Source organism: Triticum dicoccoides, chromosome 2A (genome assembly GCF_002162155.2).
Source record: "Triticum dicoccoides isolate Atlit2015 ecotype Zavitan chromosome 2A, WEW_v2.0, whole genome shotgun sequence".
NCBI lineage: Eukaryota > Viridiplantae > Streptophyta > Magnoliopsida > Poales > Poaceae > Triticum > Triticum dicoccoides.
This window is the reverse complement of record NC_041382.1, coordinates 37791590-37810450: the sequence shown is the minus strand read 5'-3', so window position 1 is coordinate 37810450 and position 18861 is coordinate 37791590. Positions and strand designations below refer to the sequence as shown.

The 18861-nt window shown below is 44.5% G+C and overlaps 1 protein-coding gene and 2 pseudogenes across 1 annotated transcript; 2 read left to right on the top strand and 1 right to left on the bottom strand.

The window, feature by feature from the left end:
- The first annotated feature begins 4216 nt into the window (after window positions 1-4216).
- Window positions 4217-7188, top strand: LOC119353033. Its single transcript, XM_037619610.1, has 2 exons — window positions 4217-4702; window positions 7097-7188. Exon 1 carries the CDS (start codon window positions 4343-4345, stop codon window positions 4691-4693), a length of 351 nt encoding a protein of 116 aa, XP_037475507.1. The 5' UTR covers window positions 4217-4342; the 3' UTR covers window positions 4694-4702; window positions 7097-7188.
- A 384-nt stretch (window positions 7189-7572) lies between these two features.
- On the top strand, window positions 7573-11579 carry LOC119353032 (annotated as a pseudogene).
- Window positions 11580-12196: 617 nt separating this feature from the next.
- On the bottom strand, window positions 12197-15971 carry LOC119358801 (annotated as a pseudogene).
- Between the last annotated feature and the right edge of the window lie 2890 nt (window positions 15972-18861).

Below are 18861 nucleotides of genomic sequence, written 5' to 3'. Positions count from 1 at the left end.
AGAATAACTTCACAAACAAATCAACAACTTTTTACAAATGTATCGTAGGAGTAGGACTTAAGAGTGGATTATTGTCAATCCAGGACCTTGGCTATTACAAAGAGTTAAATGCTCCAAAAGTGAATGATAGTACAAATATTTATACCCTATTTTTTTTGTAGACTAAGTTGGACGTTCATTTACCAGATCGTAGCAAACAATGTGCCATATGGGTTGCTAATTAAATTTCCTTCATCATGACAATTACTAAATCACAGCTGCAATGGGCGCGTGCTATACCGGTTCATCGCTGTCGCGTGTTTCCTCATTACCAATTTATCGTGCATGCATAAGTACGCCCTCTGACTGCTAGGCAGAAACAAAGGTCACGTACAAGAGGTACACAACGATGACTATCACTGGTTCTGGTCGTCTGGATGTTCCTTGGCTTTAATACCAAACGTGGTACAACGCATGCATGTAAGGTAACTACAGCTATAACACATGGGAAATGGAGAGGGAACGAGGGATTGCTGATACTAATATGGAAGGGAGTCTTTTCGCCCGCCGTGGTACGTGACGATTCAGAGTCACAAGAGTGCAACTAATGATGCTCTGGCTCACATTTTCGACAGTCGGGTGGCGAGGGCCGAGGGGGGACACCGGTACATATATTTCATACTTCCTCCATCTTAAAATAACCGTCTTTCATTTAGTACAACTTTGTAAAGTTGTATTCCCTCCGTCTGAAATTACTTGTCACGGATCCATTTTTGCGACAAATAATTCCGGACGGAAGGAGTGCTAAATAAAAGACACATATATGGGATGGAGGGAGTAGAATTGAGAGTTTTTGGTGCCTGGAAAAGTGTACGGATCTCTACAGATAGCATGCAGATGATTATTATTCTTGTGTCCAAAGAATAACCAAGAAAACTCCAATGTTTCGTATTTTTTTTGGCTTTTTTACTGTGTTGCATGTTAGCTAATAGCCAAATATGCTTACATGCAGATGTCTCAGGTTAAACTCTATCGCAATTGTATCATCCTGGAAACAATGCAGTATTGAGTGCCCAAAATTTCATGAACAATGGTAGCAATGCAGTCCTACATATGTTTTCCTTTATTAGGAAATTCGTATGTTCCATTACTTTTTCTTGAAAACGATTCAAAAGACTTGCCATTTGGAACAAAGTGAAAGCTAGCCGCCTAATTAAGTAGAGAAAAACCGGACGAAACTGTTACAAACCCATCCACATTGCCACAATAGATTACAACAGCAAAACAGGGCACCATCGGCCAACCTGAGTGTCGATAAGGACACCATAAAGTTGTTGGGAAGAAAAGAACCCGCCAAACAAGCAACTTCAACTTCAATGAAGTGCTCCCGGCAAACAACTACACGAAGCCCATGACTGCCCATGCCAACAGTCAGCCACACACGCCAACGAGTGACATCTTCGACTTTGATGCCGATGTTTGCAAGAGAAATGAGCAGGTCTGCGCCAACCGAGCCTCCCGCAATCGATCAACGAGAGCATATGCCATCATAACTGCCTGGACTCACTCCTCTGCAGCTCCGACTCGCTCCACCGTTCCTGTACATGCATGGAAATAATAGGATTGCAATATATGGTCTCTGATGCTCTGATGTACACTCTCTCTCAGAATTTGTTACAGGTTCCACCTAACCTAAATTTAGTTTGGTGGTGTGTTGCTGTCAGATCCCAACTATACATATTCAGCCCGAACATGCACAAACTTCTGCAAGCAACGCCATGCGTACGAACAGGTCAACATGCGTTGGCATATTGGAAGCATCCAACTTAGACACCGGTGATTTTCAAACTCAAAGTGAACTGGTTTATATGCTTGTTTAGGACGACAGCCAACGGCAAACGATAGGTAATGTGCTTAATTAAGTTGTTAGATTAGACTGAGATCGCATTAAGAAGCTAAGTAACGCCAACAAGCTTCGAACAAATGAAAAAAAATGATTATGATGACACGGCTACTCTACCTATACAACATACTGTAGTTGTTGGCCAACTCTAATCCTCGAAAGAGACCCGGCTTAACGAAGCATATGCATGAACCCATTCATGCCAATTTGCCAACAACATGATGACTAGCTAGTTACACAACACACTTATATAGTCCTGTACGTGCTTTAATTACATTTCTGTATATTAGAATGTGTATTTTGTCTTCCCTTTTTCATTTTTGCATGGTTGATCTTCTGACTTGGAGCAAGAGTCAAGGCATCTGGCTAGGGCTTATACACACCCACGAATGCAGCTCACCAAACACACCTCATGGCATAGGAAAATGAGCAGATCAATTTGTGAAATTTTGTGCGAAACCATGCATGTTTGCTTTGGCATTATTGTTGTGGGTGTCACCAATATACTCAGTTCCAAATTAAGGAAGGAGAGAAGAACCTTGTAGTTGTTGCAGCAACAGCGACTGTGTTTTTGCGAGAGGAACCAAATAATATTTGGCAAGTGCTGTTTGCATTGACCTCTTACCTTTCCACATATGCTTCGAGATTGTTGCCGGCCGTCAGCATTTGATTTAGTCTACGATCGATCAGAACTACTATATACTATTATGCAACAGCAAGTCCAATCCAAAGGATTACTCTACTGACTCGATCCATGGATGATTTGCTGGTTGCATCATAATAATATTTTGTAGCCCCTGGTTTGGCATTCGTAGCATTGAGAGGCAAAGAGTGAACAAACGACAATGAAAAGAAAAATAGTTGCATGCAGAGCCTAAACACATAAACCATAGACTTTTCTCCTAATTTGTGCTTTATGAGGATTCTCCTGGTGCACATGCTTGCAATTAAAGGTTGGGATTGCCGCATCATGAAGGTTCCAACTTTGTTCTAACATCCTTGAAACTGAAACCCATCTCTACAAGGATTGCCCTTTCATCATTCACATTCTAACGATAGGCTTTTGCTTCGTCACCAGAAAAGAGGTGAGCAGGAATCATATTGATGGTACTTCAAAATGATGCGGTTAATCATGTCATATCATTTTATTTGTGTTGTATTTATTATATGATAATGTCCAATCTTTATAAGATTTTTCATTTATATGGTTTATGTCTTAGCATGTCATCGTGTATTTAATAATTAATTGTAAATTTCCTATTATTCTTGTTTTTTTTCTTCTAAAATCTATTAAGCAATATGTAATATTATTAACTTTTCCCAAAGAATTGTAGGTTTGTAATTTAATATGAATTATTTATGATGTTCTTGAATTTATTATTTTAATGGGTAATCTTTAATGTGTTTTGATTGTAATGGTTTTTGAATTTTGTGTGCGTGAGAGGGATTTTGCAAAAATCCCACACTGATAATAATAATAATAACGATTTGGCCCATTGAGAGTGGGGGTCCTGTGTACACCTAGGAAAAACCCTCTATTGTTTTGTGCCCTAATGTTTTGTATCATAGAATTGAAACATATCTTTATATGTCATTTTTAACTATTATTAATAGTAACCTTTTATATTGGATCTTATTAACCTTGCTAGTTCGATTGTTATGAAGCAACTCCATAACACATTTTAAGGTCAACACGCCATTTAATACTCCTTTAAGAAAATCCAGTGAGAAAAGTGGTATGCAAAATTACCATGGACATACTTAAATTGAACTTAGCATACAAGTGTGCCCTCACTACAACTTTCTTTTTAGTAGGCTCGGGATATATTGTAGATATTCATGTGTAAAGATAAAATATCTCTTTTTAAGCACCGTAAATATCTCATCGAAGACCGGAACTATCGTGTCAAATGCTGCTTTTGACATGATTTGCTGGGTTGAAATTCGTCAAGGCGCGCTTGCCACCATGAACCGGCCATTAGTATCCGACAATGGTGGAGCCTAACCCTTTGTCGACATGGAATGAAGCATTAACTTTGAATTTTACAAACCCTAAATGCCGGTTTGGTCCACTTTTTGCTCTGTGGGCACCAGAGGAGGCTGATATTTTCGCCAGCAGTATTTTGCAAGAGTATTCAACAGGAAAAATATATATTGGGGATTTTGTTTTGGACAAAATGTATTGGGGTTTTAGGCGCCGCTCATTTGCCGAACGTTTCCATTTAGCACATGGGCTATAAGAAGGTCAATCTGCGGACGGCCCACTTAGCCGAACATTTCCACTTTATTTTGGTCGGCCTTCTTATAGCCCATCTGATAGTATCAGCCATTTCTCGATAGATCTCCGAGCTGACCAGCCCAACTCCCCCCACTCCGGCAGAAGGCAACAGAGGGTTAGGGTTCCGGCCGCCGGAGCAAATCACACGGAGGAGCAGAGCCAGCAGTCGAGAGAGAAGCGAGATGAGCGGGAGCGCGTTCAACGCCTTCAAGTCGCGCGTGCCGGTGGCGTGGAGCCCGAAGCTGTACATCACGCTTGTGCGCGGGCTGCCCGGGACGCGCAAGCTCCACCGCCGCACCCTGGAGGCCATGCGCCTCCGCCGCTGCCACCGCACCGTCGAGCACCGCACCACGCCCTCCCTCCTTGGCATGCTCACCCAGGTCAAGCGCCTCGTCGTCGTCGAGACCGAGGAGATGTACAACGCGCGGAAGCAGGCCGACGAGCAGCGCCGCGCGCTCAGGCCCCCGCTCGTCGTCTCGCACGCCCCGCCGCCCAAGCCGGCCGCCGCCGCGCCGGAGGGCGCCGGGCAGTAGTCGCCTCCGGTTAGTTCCCACCCCCCGGTGATGCTTCGGCTTGTTTTGCTTTCGCCTGCCCGCCTGCCCGCGCGTCAGGTGTTCGACGCAATGCCTTGGCAGGGTTGGCGTCCTCCTTTATAATAGAAATGCTGTAGCGATCTTTGGCAACTTGAATTGATGGGAATAAGTGAAGAATTTCCTGTGATCGTTCAATTTTACTACTGATTGTTATATTGAAATGTAAGGCCCAAGTCATATCAGTTGATGTTGCGTGATGCTTTGAATGCTGAATATAGATATGCCTGCAATACACGTTGGAAGGACTCTCTAAATGTGGTTCCCATGACCGATGATACTGCAAGCTGTTGTAACTGTTGCAGCTATCTTGATTTTGAGGCCCAGTTTGATAAAAGTTTAAGCAGATTTCATTTATGCACTGTTGGTATGATGGGCAGGTAGGGCTTTTGGCTATACTTTATGCTATACTATTTAGTTTTGGGAGATGCAGCCATCAAGACATGCTTTGCTATTTTCTATAAGTTTGTCTAAAATACATTTTGCACTCTGTGAAAATTTTCTTATAAATTTTAAATTGATTTTGGCACCCTCATTCGAATACAAAATGATGTAGTAATCTGTGATGTCTTGACTTAATGGGAATAAGTGAAGAATTTCCTGTGAACGTTCAATTTTACGACTACTGATTGTTTTGACATTTTACTGAAATGTAAGGCCAAAGTCTGTTGTAACTGTTGCAGCTGTCTTGTTTTTAATGTCCAGTTCGATAAAAGTTTATGCAGACTGGCTGTTAGGTCTTTTGCCTATACTTCATGGCTTTATGCTATATTTTGATTTGGGAAATCCAGCCATGCTTAACAAATTTCAAGAAGTTCATCTAGAATGTGTTTTGCACTATATGTGAAAATTCCCTAGTAAATTTTAGGCCTCCTTTGGTTTGGAGGAATTTTAGAGGATAGGATTCTTATAGGATTTTTTCCTTTAGAGCCCTTTGGTTCATAGGAATGGATTCCTATTCCTACATAGGATTGGTTCCTATCCTCCACATTTCATAGGAAAATAAAAATGAGCCTAGACTCAATGGAAAAATTCCTTTGGTGTCAACCAAATGACATCTCGTTTCCTATTCCTACTCATAGGATTTGAGATACATGTCATCTCATTTCCTACAAAATTCCTATTCCTACGATAATCCTATCCTATGAACCAAAAGAGGCCTTAGATTGCTTTTTGTGCGAGATGTTTGATGTAATGCCTAAAAAATTCTTGGAACACTTGGGGGAGGTGTGGCTTCTGATTCTAAATCTAACTTAGGAGTGTGTTATAGAACGTAGAGTGCCTGTGCTTCTACACAGAAGTAGCTGAATTACATCAGTTAGGTATATTCATCAGCCCCATGACTGATGTAGCTAATCTAACCCGGCTGTAGCAGGAAATTGACACACAACAAAGAAAGCTATTTTATCACCTGCTTATAGTCATCGAACTCTGAATCCCCTTGACATTGACTGGAATTCAATTGGTTGAAAGGTAGTAGAAGACGACCTCGTAGTGCATGGCTAAGGCTAACTTAACTTGATATTAGATCCACCTTTTTAGTTCTTAGTTTTTCAGCCATGTGTACTTTTGTGAGCTTTTAGCTTGATCAATTCAGATGCTTTCGTGATCTATGTATCTGTAACATCAAAGAAATGGAAGCTTCTATATACTTTCAATTATATAGTGGTTACATCTTAAGTACTGGGAGTATTTGTTGGGAAACATGCTTCCAGGATATTACGTTTCTACCATTTTACTGAATGTTGTTTATACACTGAAGTGAATGACGCTAGATTCTATACGAGATGTCCTAACAGCCAAGTAAATAAACTTATACATGTTATGCTTCTACACTAAAGTAGCAGAATTAGATCTATGAGGTATATTCATCAGTCCATCACTGGTGTAGCTTATCTAATGAAGCAGGAAATGCACATACAACACACAGAATTATTTCATCACCTGCTCTATTGTCTTTAGCTCTGAATCCCCATGACGTGTTAAGTGGAATTCAATTGGTTGAAAGGTAGATGATACGTCAAGCTCTGATGCGGCCTCACAGTGCATGGCTGACTTAACTTGCTATTCGAGTCCCTCTTAGCTTTTCTGCCATGTGTACTTTTGTGAGCTTTTTTGGTTTGATCAGATGCTTTCATCATCTATGTATCTGTAACATCAAGGAAATGAGAATTTCTCTTGGTTTAGGGACGGTTATGATATAGCTGCTTTAATTCATCTTGCAACTTAAGCAATCTTAGTTGATAAAGGACCCATGTTTGCCTGTTGTGAATACTTGGGATCTTGAAGTGCATATATCTAGGAGCCAGTTAAACTGATATCCGCACTCCTTACCTTTGGTTGTGGGGCATCAGAGTCATCACAAGCTCTGGTTGTGTTGATCAACTGAGCCGTCGTTTCACTTGCTGGAGGCCGCCTCTTGGCTTCAGATTTCTAGTTCCTCGTCGTGCGTTCTTGTTCCAAAGATTGTGGCTTCTTATCATCATTCACAATATGAAATAAATATTATCAGATGCACCATGAAATGTATTTTCGTACTATATAGTTTTAATATTATAGATGCTTATATTTTTTCATATAAATTTGGTCAAACATCGTGTGCTTTGACTTTGACTAAATTTTATATGCGGAGTAAAAAAAAACGGAGGGAGTACTAGTTCAATGACGGCATCATGTTTTCATGGTTGTGGACAGAGGGAGAGCCTTCCCTTCCGGCGAGCAGGGCAGGAGAAGTTTGTGAAGGGAACGCCGCAGACTCCCATCATCGTGCTAGACCTTGGCTTGCTCCTGAGTTCACCTTCGCCATGCCTCTGTTTCTCTTGTTGAAAGAGGGCCGGAGGAGTGCAGCGCCGGAGCTGACGCCCGCCGAAAAGCCGAAAATCGAGGTCGCCGCCATGCAAGTATGTGTGCTCCCTCCCTCTTCGTCCGTCGGTCCAACCACACAGAGTCCTGTCCGCCGCATCTCAATCAAGCAGAGCATGTTGCCATACCACCGGTCCCTCTGTCAAGAATAAGCTGTTGTTGCACACCAAATGCTTGTTGGAATGCCCAGCCCATCTTCTTGACAAAATCAAGATCCGACTCTGCATGCTTAACAATTTCCACCGACTTGTATGTTAACATGAGCCCCCTCCTATCATCGCCGCAAGCATTTCGTTTATTTCGACCAGGGGAAGGAAGGCAAACTGAATCCCCCTCCTGGCTGTTTTTCATCCTCCCCACCAGGCAAAACCGCAGAGCCGTGTCAGCTCCATTCTTGAGCTATCTGCAGTAATTGTGTACTAGGCCCTGAAAATGAAACCCTCTCCCAGTCTCTCGGTCCCAAGCTGTCAGCAGCACACCTAGCAAAGTATCGCAGGTGTTGGATCAACTTCATGGATGGACCATTCTTTGCAGACCATCTCTTTCTGGGTCTTGGTCACCTTATCCTGTCGATTCCCATCCACATGTTGTTCTACCGCTGGGGCGTTGGTCTGTGATGGAGGTTAGAAGCAAGTCAACACCAAGTCTACGCTGGGGGGACACATATAGAGCAGGAATGAGCACGAGATGCACTGCATTAGACATGGCACCTGCAGGAATTCTCCGCTCTCTTTCCCCACATGCCATCCTCATTCTCTTCTCCAACCTTCTCATCTTCATGTCGTCCAACACCGTCGCGAAATCCATCAGCAACGGGCCCGAGGTCGACCAGCAGGCCCTCCTCTCCTTCAAGGAGAGCATCACCAGTGATCCGCGCCAGGTACTGTCGGCTTGGGACCACTCGATCGGCTTGGGATAACTCGGTATTACTCTTCCAACTCGTGTGGTCTCGCTGAACTTGAACTCTAGACAACTTAGTGGTCAGTTATCTCCTTGGATAGCTAACCTTACTTCACTAGAACGGATAGCCCTTTCAGAAAATCTATTCTCTGGAAGCATTCCAGAGGAGTTAGGCACACTTCGACAGCTACAGTTTATGATCCTTTCAATGAATAACCTTGTAGGTACCATTCCTAGATCATTAGGCACTAGTAGATCTCTTAAAAGTGTTGATCTCTCATTAAACCAGCTTGTCGGCCCTATCCTAGATTTCCATAAGATGTCAACCCTTCAATTTCTTGATCTTTCAAGTAACAACCTTTCTGGAAGCATACCTTCATCATTGGGAAATGTTTCTTCTCTCACATATATACGTCTTGACACAAACATGTTATCGGGTTCAGTTCCAGAGACTCTGAGCCTTATTCAGAACCTTAGGATGCTCAGTTTAAGTAACAACTACCTGTCGGGCCACGTCTCCACCAAACTCTGTAACATGTCATCACTCATTTATCTTCGATTAGACCAGAATAATCTTACTGGACGAGTACCATCTTGCATTGGAAACACGTTACAGAACCTTAAATTACTGTCCATGTCGGGTAACAAATTCGAGGGATTAATTCCATCATCGCTAGCAAATGCGTCGAATCTCCGAAGGATTGATCTTGGACACAACTTACTAGAGGGGCGGATCCCATCTCTAGGATCTTTATCTAACTTAACCTTTCTAAATTTAGAAAGTAACTTCCTACAAGCTGAAGGTTGGGAATTCCTTGTCTCTCTGACAAACTGTGCGCGACTTCAGGCATTGCATATGAATGGAAATGCCCTGAATGGAAATATCCCTATATCAGTTGGAAATCTTTCTAGAAGTTTAGTGCGTTTAATTCTTGGAAACAATCAAATTGTCGGCACAATACCAGTTGAGATTGTTAACCTTCGAAACCTCCAAATGCTTGATATGGGCCAAAACTTGCTTTCCGGAGTTATTCCCTCTATTATTGGGAATCTAGGCCATCTGATTGTCCTAATCCTATCAGGAAACAAATTTTCTGGCCAGATCCCATCTACAATAGGTAATCTTTCTCGGCTGAACAAGCTTTATCTACACAACAATGAGTTGAGTGGGAACATCCCAGCAACTTTAGGATATTGCGAGCAACTGGATATGCTAAAACTATCTTTTAACAGACTTGAGGGACCAATACCAAGTGAACTCATCAATAGCACTACCCTCATAGGTTTGGATTTGTCAAACAACCACCTTACAGGATCAATACCGCTACAATTGGTGCTTTGCTTCAACTTCTCCAACTCGGTATTTCCTTCAACAGATTGTCTGGTCAAGTTCCACTTTCACTTGGCCAATGTGTCCAACTATATTCTCTCAGATTCAGAAGTAACATGCTTTATGGAATCATACCTCTATCTTTCAGCAATCTGAAGTCCATCGAACAGATCGATCTTTCCCTAAACTCCCTCGCGGGACAAATTCCAGTGTTCTTTGCAAACATGGGTTATTTGCAGCAACTTGATCTGTCTATGAACTACTTTAAAGGGCCGATTCCAACTGGTGGCATCTTTCAGAACCATAGTGCAGTAAACTTGGCTGGCAATGAAGAGCTTTGTGCAATTGCAACCACCACCACCTTATATCAGTTCCCAGTTTGTACCACAATATCACCTGTTGGGAGCAAGAAGAATGCACTCTTATTGGTAAAAGTGATTCCTCCAATTGCTGTTGCCTTGATCTCCCTTACATGCTTTTTGGTCAATCTTCTGAACAGAAGGCAAGCAGAAGCAGCTCCATGCTACAAGGAAACAATGAATAAGATTTCTTATGGTGACATCGTTAAAGCAACCAACTGGCTTTCTCCGGTTAGCAAGATCTGCTCAAGTCGCACCGCTTCGATCTACATTGGAAGGTTTGAGTTTGACACGGACCTGGTCGCCACCAAGTTATTCCATCTCCAGGAGAATGGTGCGCGCGACAGCTTCGTTACCGAGTGCGAGGTGTTGCGAAACACCCGCCATCGTAATCTTGTCAAAGCTGTTACCGTATGTTCGACAGTGGACCTAGAGAACAATGAATTCAAAGCTATAGTTTTCGACTTCATGGCCAACGGAAGCCTGGACATGTGGGTGCACCCGAAGCTGCACCACACTAGCCCCAAGAGAGTACTGAGCTTGGGCCAGAGGTTAAGAATAGCAATGGACGTCGCGTTGGCTCTGGATTATATGCACAACCAATTGACACCTCCTCTAATCCACTGCGATTTGAAGCCAGGCAATGTTCTTTTGGACTACGACATGACCGCGAGAGTTGGTGATTTTGGGTCAGCGAGGTTTCTCTCTTCAGTTCCTGGTAGTCCAGAAGATTTGGTTGGTGTGGAAGGAACGATTGGATACATCGCACCCGGTGAGTTCAACTTTGTTTTCACTATTTTCTTATTGATTTTTTCTCTTGTACTAACAATGCCTAAATGCTTTACAGAGTATTGCATGGGATACAAAGTCTCAGCAGGATGCGACGTCTACGGTTTCGGGGTCTTGCTTCTGGAAATGCTCACCGGTAGGCGACCAACTGATGCGATGTTCACTGATGGCCTGAGCCTGCACAAGCTTGTGAGCTCCGCCTTTCCAGGTAGACTTGGAGAGGTTTTAGATCCCCATTTGTCCCACGAGCAGCAGCTTGCGTGTGACAGAGTGTTTATGCGGAGATATATGGTACACTTGGTTGAAGTTGCCCTCCTGTGTTCCATGGAATCGCCTAAAGATCGACCGGGAATGGGAGAAGTTTGTGCCAGAATTTTGTCTATCAAAGAGGCATTCTTTGAGCTCTGCTGATTAACCTGCAGATCTACACGTTCTTGAATAAAAATCTGTGACGTGGATACTTTTCTGTAAATCTTGGTTCAACCGACCTCTAGTTATTAATATTTGAGTTCCTAGAAATAGTACATGTTCAGTACTGGAGCTCCCTATGTTGGAAAACTAGTGCGTAATGTATTTCCTAATTGTGTTATTTGTATCTAGAGTATAGCCTTGTTCGGCAGCTCTCCAGCTCCGTATAATACGGGAGCGGACGGAACGCCAGTTTTACAACTCCAGAAAAATGCACTGCGGGCCGCTCCGCTCCGGCCGCTCCAGAGCAGAGCCGCGGAGTAGAGGGCTGCCGAACACGGCCTATATTTCTAGAACCTGGGTGCATATATATAAACCTGATTTTTGGATCTGTCAATTCAAAGAAATATGTGCATCTGATCATCTGTATTGACTGAAATTTCTGAGCAACAATGTTTAATTCTTAGTGAAAACATACTTTGATTCTTGGTGAAATTTCTGCGTTCACCGTATAATGTATCTTCTATGAGGTGTATCATAATTGATTATAAATTGAGCAGTGGCAATTCATTAGAATCCACTTTATGGGTATACCTAATAATAATAGATCGAATTCTGCTTATCTAACTCTTGATTGTCATCAACTCTGAATCCCCATGACTTGTTGACTGGAAATCAATTGGTTCAAAGGTAGATGGCACGTGAAGGTGATGCTTTACATACAGCGAAAAACACCTTTACATACCGCGTCCGTTACAAATTAATCGGCACAAGAATTTCACAATACATGCGCGTCAATGTCAAAATAAAACAAAATCAGCAAATATACAACAAAGCATGGTTGATGCTTCCAGTATCCAATCATGGCTAACTGCAATTCACATCTCTGTCCCCAAAGCCTATTGCAGTTTGTCAAATAGATAGGGCAAAAGCTGCACCCTGAGATATAAGCATACATTCTTAACGAAAATGGATCAGTATGCTCGAAAACAGAACTGATATACTATTCGTCAATCATCGTGGCGTTCCAGAAAAGAGGCTCCAATAGCAGAAAGTTCCGCATAAACATCTTTCATTCCAGGCCTGTCCTTGGGAGATTCCAGGGTGCACGACAGCCCAAGAGCAACCAACGGGACAACATATCTCTGCATCCATGCTTCTACACTTCCTTGATGTTCCTCGTGCGCCATACGAGGATCTAGAATCTCTGCAACTCTGTCTGGGAGCATGGATTCACAGAACTTACAAAGGCTGAGTCCATCCACGAACATATCATCGGTAGGTCGTTTTCCGGTAAGCAACTCCAGCAGAAGCACTCCGAAACTATACACGTCGCCTCCTACGGAGACCCCGCAACCCATACCATACTCTGCGAAGAAGCAATGCATCAAAATAATAAACACACATACAAGACAAACTATAATTAAGCGGAAATGGAAAAGGTAAAACTCACCGGGTGCCATGTACCCAATGGTTCCTCCAACATCATCCATGCTTTTAGGAATAGCCAGACCTGGTGATAGGAACTGTGCTGAGCCAAAGTCACTGAGCCGTGCAGTCATGTCATCATCCACAAGGACATTGTTTGGCTTCAAATCACAATGGATCAAAGGAGGCGTCAGTTGGTTGTGGACATAATCAAGAGCAGAAGCCACATCTGTTGCTATGCTTATCCTCTGGCCAAAGCTTAGCACTTTGTCTAGGATTCCATTGTTTTGCTCAGAATGCAACCATCTCTCCAGGCTTCCATTAACCATGAACTCAAAGATTAGTGCTTTGAACTCATTGTTTTGTGAATCCAATGTTGAGCATACAGTCACAGGTCGCATTATATTCCTATGGCGGATGCTTCGCAGCACTTCACACTCAATAAGGTAACTATCATATCCACCAGGTTCACTCAAGTTGAATACTTTGATGGCAACTAGGCTCCTGTCAGACTTGAACCTACCAACATAAACTGAACCAGTGCAGGTTGAGCTGATAGTATGGACCGAAGAAAACCAGTTGGTAGCTTTAAGAATGTCCTGGTATGACACTCTCTTCAGCTTCTTCTCATCATGGAACGGGGCTGTATGCACTTCTCTTCTATTAGGAAACATCTTGGACACAAGATCCCATCGCGAAAATGAAAACAGCCCTTTCTTCCAAAGAGTGAGCAGAAACCATAACAACACTAGGGAACCAATAGTAAATGGTGGTAGTACAATTAGCAGTGAGATCGCCAGCAAGGACAGTTGGTGCTTTGTTTTAGTCGCTGATGCTGAGATGTGAGGACAAAGTGGTAATTCTCGCCCAGAGGAATTTGAACAGAGTCCCTTGTTGCCATCCAAAACTACTGCAGCAGAATTCTCAAAGATCCCACTTGTAGGAACAGACCCTTCCAAGTTATTGTAAGACAGATCAAGTTGCTTCAGCATATGAAGTTGCTCAAAGAATTCAGGCACGGCACCGGATAAGTCATTATCAGACAGATTAATCTGTTGGGTTGATACTAGTAGATACCATCTTTTTGGAATTTGTCCATGAAACTTGTTTCCTTCCATGTGAAGGGATACTGGACCATTACCACTGCCATGTGTACCAACTACCATAGTTCTCCTGTGAGACTGTTGTGTGAGAAGTCCAGAACCAAGGAGAGTGGAGGATTAGCAAACAGTTCGGATGGTACTGACCCGCCAAGATTGTTCCGAGACAAGTTCAGTTCAAGAAGTCCCTTGCACTGACCTAAACTACCAGGTATGTTTCCACTCAAGTTGTTATTCTCAAGATAAAGCTTGCCAAGTTGGGCGATGTCACCAACTGAGGGAGGGATATGACCTGATAATTTGTTCTTTGATAGATTTAGGATATATAAGTTTCGTAGCTTCCCGATGGTAGAAGGTATGCTTCCAGAAAGAAAATTGCTTTCCATCCTAAGCAAAGTGAGATTAACAAGATTGGTAATCTCAACAGGTATGGAGCCCGAAATTTGGTTTGACCCAAGCGATAAATCTTGTAGCCTCTTGGAAAGGTTAACAATTGATATAGGCAGGCTGCCATTTAGAGCATTCCCTTCCAACGACAATTTTATCAGCTGGGTGCAATTTGCTAGAGATGTAAGAAATGACCAGTCATGTGCTTCTAGCAAGTTCCTTCCTAAATCTAACCGGCGCAAGTTTGCCAACGAACCAAGAGAAGGAACATAGCCATGTAGCGAGTTGTTTGAAAGGTCAAGTGTTTGGAGATTTAACATGTTGGTTAGTGAAGCAGGGATCAGGCCCTCCAGCCTGTTGCTTCCCATGATAAGGAACTGGAGGTTTGGTAGCGAGTAATCAATGTGGGATGGCATCTGTCCAACAAGGGCATTGCTGACCACACTAAAATATTTGAGTGATGTCACGTTGTAAAGAGGCAACGGGACAATCCCTGATAGACTGTTGAAACCTAGGTCAAGCTCAATGAGTTTTGTAATGTGACCTAAAGTCTCTGGAATTGATCCTGATAACTTATTTTGGCCGAGCAATATAGAGGTGAGGGAAGAAGCATTGCCTATTGATGGAGGTATGCTTCCAGAGAGCAAGTTGTCTGTTAGGCGAAGAAATTTGAGTGTTGTGACCTTACGGAAATGTGGGATGGGACCAGCTAAAGAATTCATCCGGAGGTCAACCACAGAAAGCTTGGACGAGTTATCAAACAGAGTAGAGGGGATCACTCCAGAGAGGTTATTACGTGACAGTATAAGTGTGGTGAGTGAGACGCTGTTGGCCAGCGAGACAGGGATGCCACTGGTAAGAGTGTTGTTTGCAAGGTCGACATAGCTAAGAAAACTGCTAGCGCCTAAGGAATCAGGGATGTTACCTTGAAGATTGTTGCCGGCAAGATTCAGCGTATGGAGGCTTGGAAGCTTACCCAACTCTTTGGGGATGGTTCCTGACAGATGATTATCAGCAAGGTTCATCCGGGAAAGAAATGCCAGGTTGCTGACGCATCCAGATAGCTGCCCACGAAGACGAGCGGAGGTGAGGTTAAGAGAGACCACCCGGGGCGGGAACTTGGTGCCACAAGCGACCCCTTTCCAGCTGCAAAAATCAAGCGAGCCATTGTTCCATGAGTGTAGGATGCCGAGGGGATCGAAGGTGATGCCAGATTTAAAGCAAAGGAGGGCATGGCGATCAATCTGAGACACATTTGCTTGTGTGGCAGCTAATGACGATGTGTTGAAGGAGAAAAGGCTGAACAAAATACAGAGCAGAGACAAGACAGAGGGCATGATGTCGATGTGAAAGAACAGGGGGTGCTAAGGTTTGAGGTTGGATTGATCTTGGGTGAATATGGCTTTTGAAGTAGTACGTACTTGTCTACCACTACCAGACATGGACGTGAAGGTATGCTTAACTGGACACGGCAGGTCAATGTAAACGTGTGTGCAAGGAGGGAAAAGGCAACGAGACTTGTGAATGAAAACGCGTGTGGACTGACTAGCAGAGCTGTGGTGGTGGGTGCAGAGGACTGCCAACAGCAAAAGCGGCATGGTTGACAGCAGCATCGAACTAGTGGTAGGACATAAACAAACGAAGCTCAAGTGGTGAGATCTGGGATTGTCCACCCAAATCGCATAAACAAATCCAAACACTAAATCCCTGTGTTTGGATTTGTTTATGCGATTTGGGTTAATTGAATGGGACAACATGGCAAAACAGGGATTTCGGACGGACAGACGAATCTCATCCATTTCAGCATGGCAGATTGGAAATCTACTGCAAGACTTACCGGAGTGCTACTCAGTCGTCTTCCACGCGCTGGTGGGGACGACGACGGAGCTCGCTGTAGGGAAGCCGCCGCAGGCCGCAGCGTTGGCTAGCCCCGCTAACTAAACTGCCGACGAGCAGCGGCTACAGGCCCGAAAAGGAGGAACCATAGGGGAGGGGCAGCTACGGCCGGTGGTGGCATTGAGATCTGGTGTCAACATTAAAAATGATCAAGGTCATCTTCAATGTTGACCTGCAAATTTGTTTCGTCATCTGTCCGCGGACAAGAGGCAAGTCCACGGAAACGGTTACGGGACTGAACGAAATTCATGCAGACACGACGGATTTCATATAAACCAAGCAAAATTCATTACATTTTTTTAACTAAACACTAGTCTATGATTGATCGCGGCGGATCTTTGTTGTCTTCCCCATGTCCAGCAGCCCGCTCATCGGACTGCTGTGAGCCCCGGCAGTATATGCTTCAGCGCAAAGGGCGTCTCTTCCCCATGTTCAGCAGCGCCGCTCATTGAAGTGGCACCGCTGGGATGTGCTTCAGCCGGAGGGGAAGGGGACGGCGGTGGCCTGCTGCCGGCCAAGACACCGACTGTATATGCCGGCATCACCTTGACTGTCTCCCATATTCTACTTCTTCTCGATGATCACGGCGGGTGCGGACATGATAGCCACCACTTCATCGATCTCCACAAAGCTGGCTTGTTGCTCCGCCGGCAGGGCGCGGTTACGCAAACGTTGACGGCGGATGGCGCGTTCGCATGCACGGGAGGAGCGATACAACACGGCGTGTTGGAAATATGCCCTAGAGACAATAATAAAAGCATTATTATTATATTTTCTTGTTCATGATAATTGTCTTTTATTCATGCTATAATTGTGTTATCCGGAAATCGTAATACATGTGTGAATTCATAGACACCAACATGTCCCTAGTAAGCCTCTAGTTGACTAGCTCGTTGATCGATAGATAGTCATGATTTTCTGACTATGGACATTGGATGTCATTGATAACGAGATCACATCATTAGGAGAATGATGTGATGGACAAGACCCAATCCTAAACATAGCACAAGATCGTATAGTTCGTTTGCTAGAGTTTTTCCAATGTCAAGTATCTTTTCCTTAGACCATGAGATCGTTGTAACTTCCGGATACCGTAGGAGTGCTTTGGATGTGCCAAACGTCCCAACGTAACTGGGTGACTATAAAGGTACATTACAGGTATCTCCGAAAGTGTCTGTTGGGTTGGCACGAATCGAGACTGGGATTTGTCACTCCGTATGACGGAGAGGTATCTCTAGGCCCACTCGGTAATGCATCATCATAATGAGCTCAAAGTGACCAAGTGTCTGGTCACGGGATCATGCATTACGGTACGAGTAAAGTGACTTGCCGGTAACGAGATTGAACGAGGTATTGGGATACCGACGATCGAATCTCGGGCAAGTAATGTACCGATTGACAAAGGGAATTGTATACGGGGTTGCTTGAATCCTCGACATCGTGGTTCATCCGATGAGATCATCGAGGAGCATGTGGGAGCCAGCATGAGTATCCAGATCCCGCTGTTGGTTATTGACCGAAGAGCCATCTCGATCATGTCTACATGTCTCCCGAACCCGTAGGGTCTACACACTTAAGGTTCGGTGACGCTAGGGTTGTAGAGATATGAATATGCAGTAACCCGAAAGTTGTTCGGAGTCCCGGATGAGATCCCGAACGTCACGAGGAGTTCCGGAATGGTCCGGAGATGAAGAATTATATATAGGAAGTGCAGTTTCGGCCATTGGGAGAGTTTCGGGGGTCACTGGTATTGTACCGGGACCACCGGATGGGTCCCGGGGGTCCACCGGGTGGGGCCACCCATCCCGGAGGGCCCCATGGGCTGAAGTGGGGAGGGGAACCAGCCCATAGTGGGCTGGTGCGCCCCCCTTGGCCCACCCCCTGCGCCTAGGGTTGGAACCCCTAGGGTGGGGGGGCGCCCCACTTGCCTTGGGGGCCACTCCATCCTTGGCCGGCGCCCCCCCTAGGAGATCCCATCTCCTAGGGCCGGCGACCCCCTTGAGGAGCCTATATAAAGGGGGGGAGGGAGGGGCAGCAGCACCCTTGACTCTTGGCGCCTCCCTCTCCCCTGCTACACCTCTCCCTCTTGTAGTAGAACAGCGAAGCCCTGCTGCGGTGACTCCTGCATCCACCACCACGCCGTCGTGATGTTGGATCTTCATCAACCTCTCCTTCCCCCTTGCTGGATCAAGAAGGAGGAGACGTCACGCTGACCGTACGTGTGTTGAACGCGGAGGTGCCGTCCGTTCGGCGCTAGGATCTCCGGTGATTTGGATCACGTCGAGTACGACTCCCTCATCCCCGTTCTCTTGAACGCTTCCGCTCGCGATCTACAAAGGTATGTAGATGCATCCGATCACTCGTTGCTAGATGAACTCATAGATGGATCTTGGTGAAAACGTAGGAATTTTTTTTTGTTTTCTGCAACGTTACCCAACAGTGGCATCATGAGCTAGGTCTATGCGTAGTTCTCTTTGCACGAGTAGAACACAATTTGTTGTGGGCGTAGATGTTGTCAACTTTCTTGCCGCTACTAGTCTTATTTTGCTTCAGCGGTATTGTGGGATGAAGCGGCCCGGACCAACCTTACACGTACGCTTACATGAGACCGGTTCCACCGACTAACATGCACTAGTTGCATAAGGTGCCTGG

Excerpts from the sequence above, each read along its gene's own strand:
- LOC119353033 (XM_037619610.1), top strand. The coding sequence starts at position 4,343 with ATGAGCGGGAGCGCGTTCAACGCCTTCAAGTCGCGCGTGCCGGTGGCG.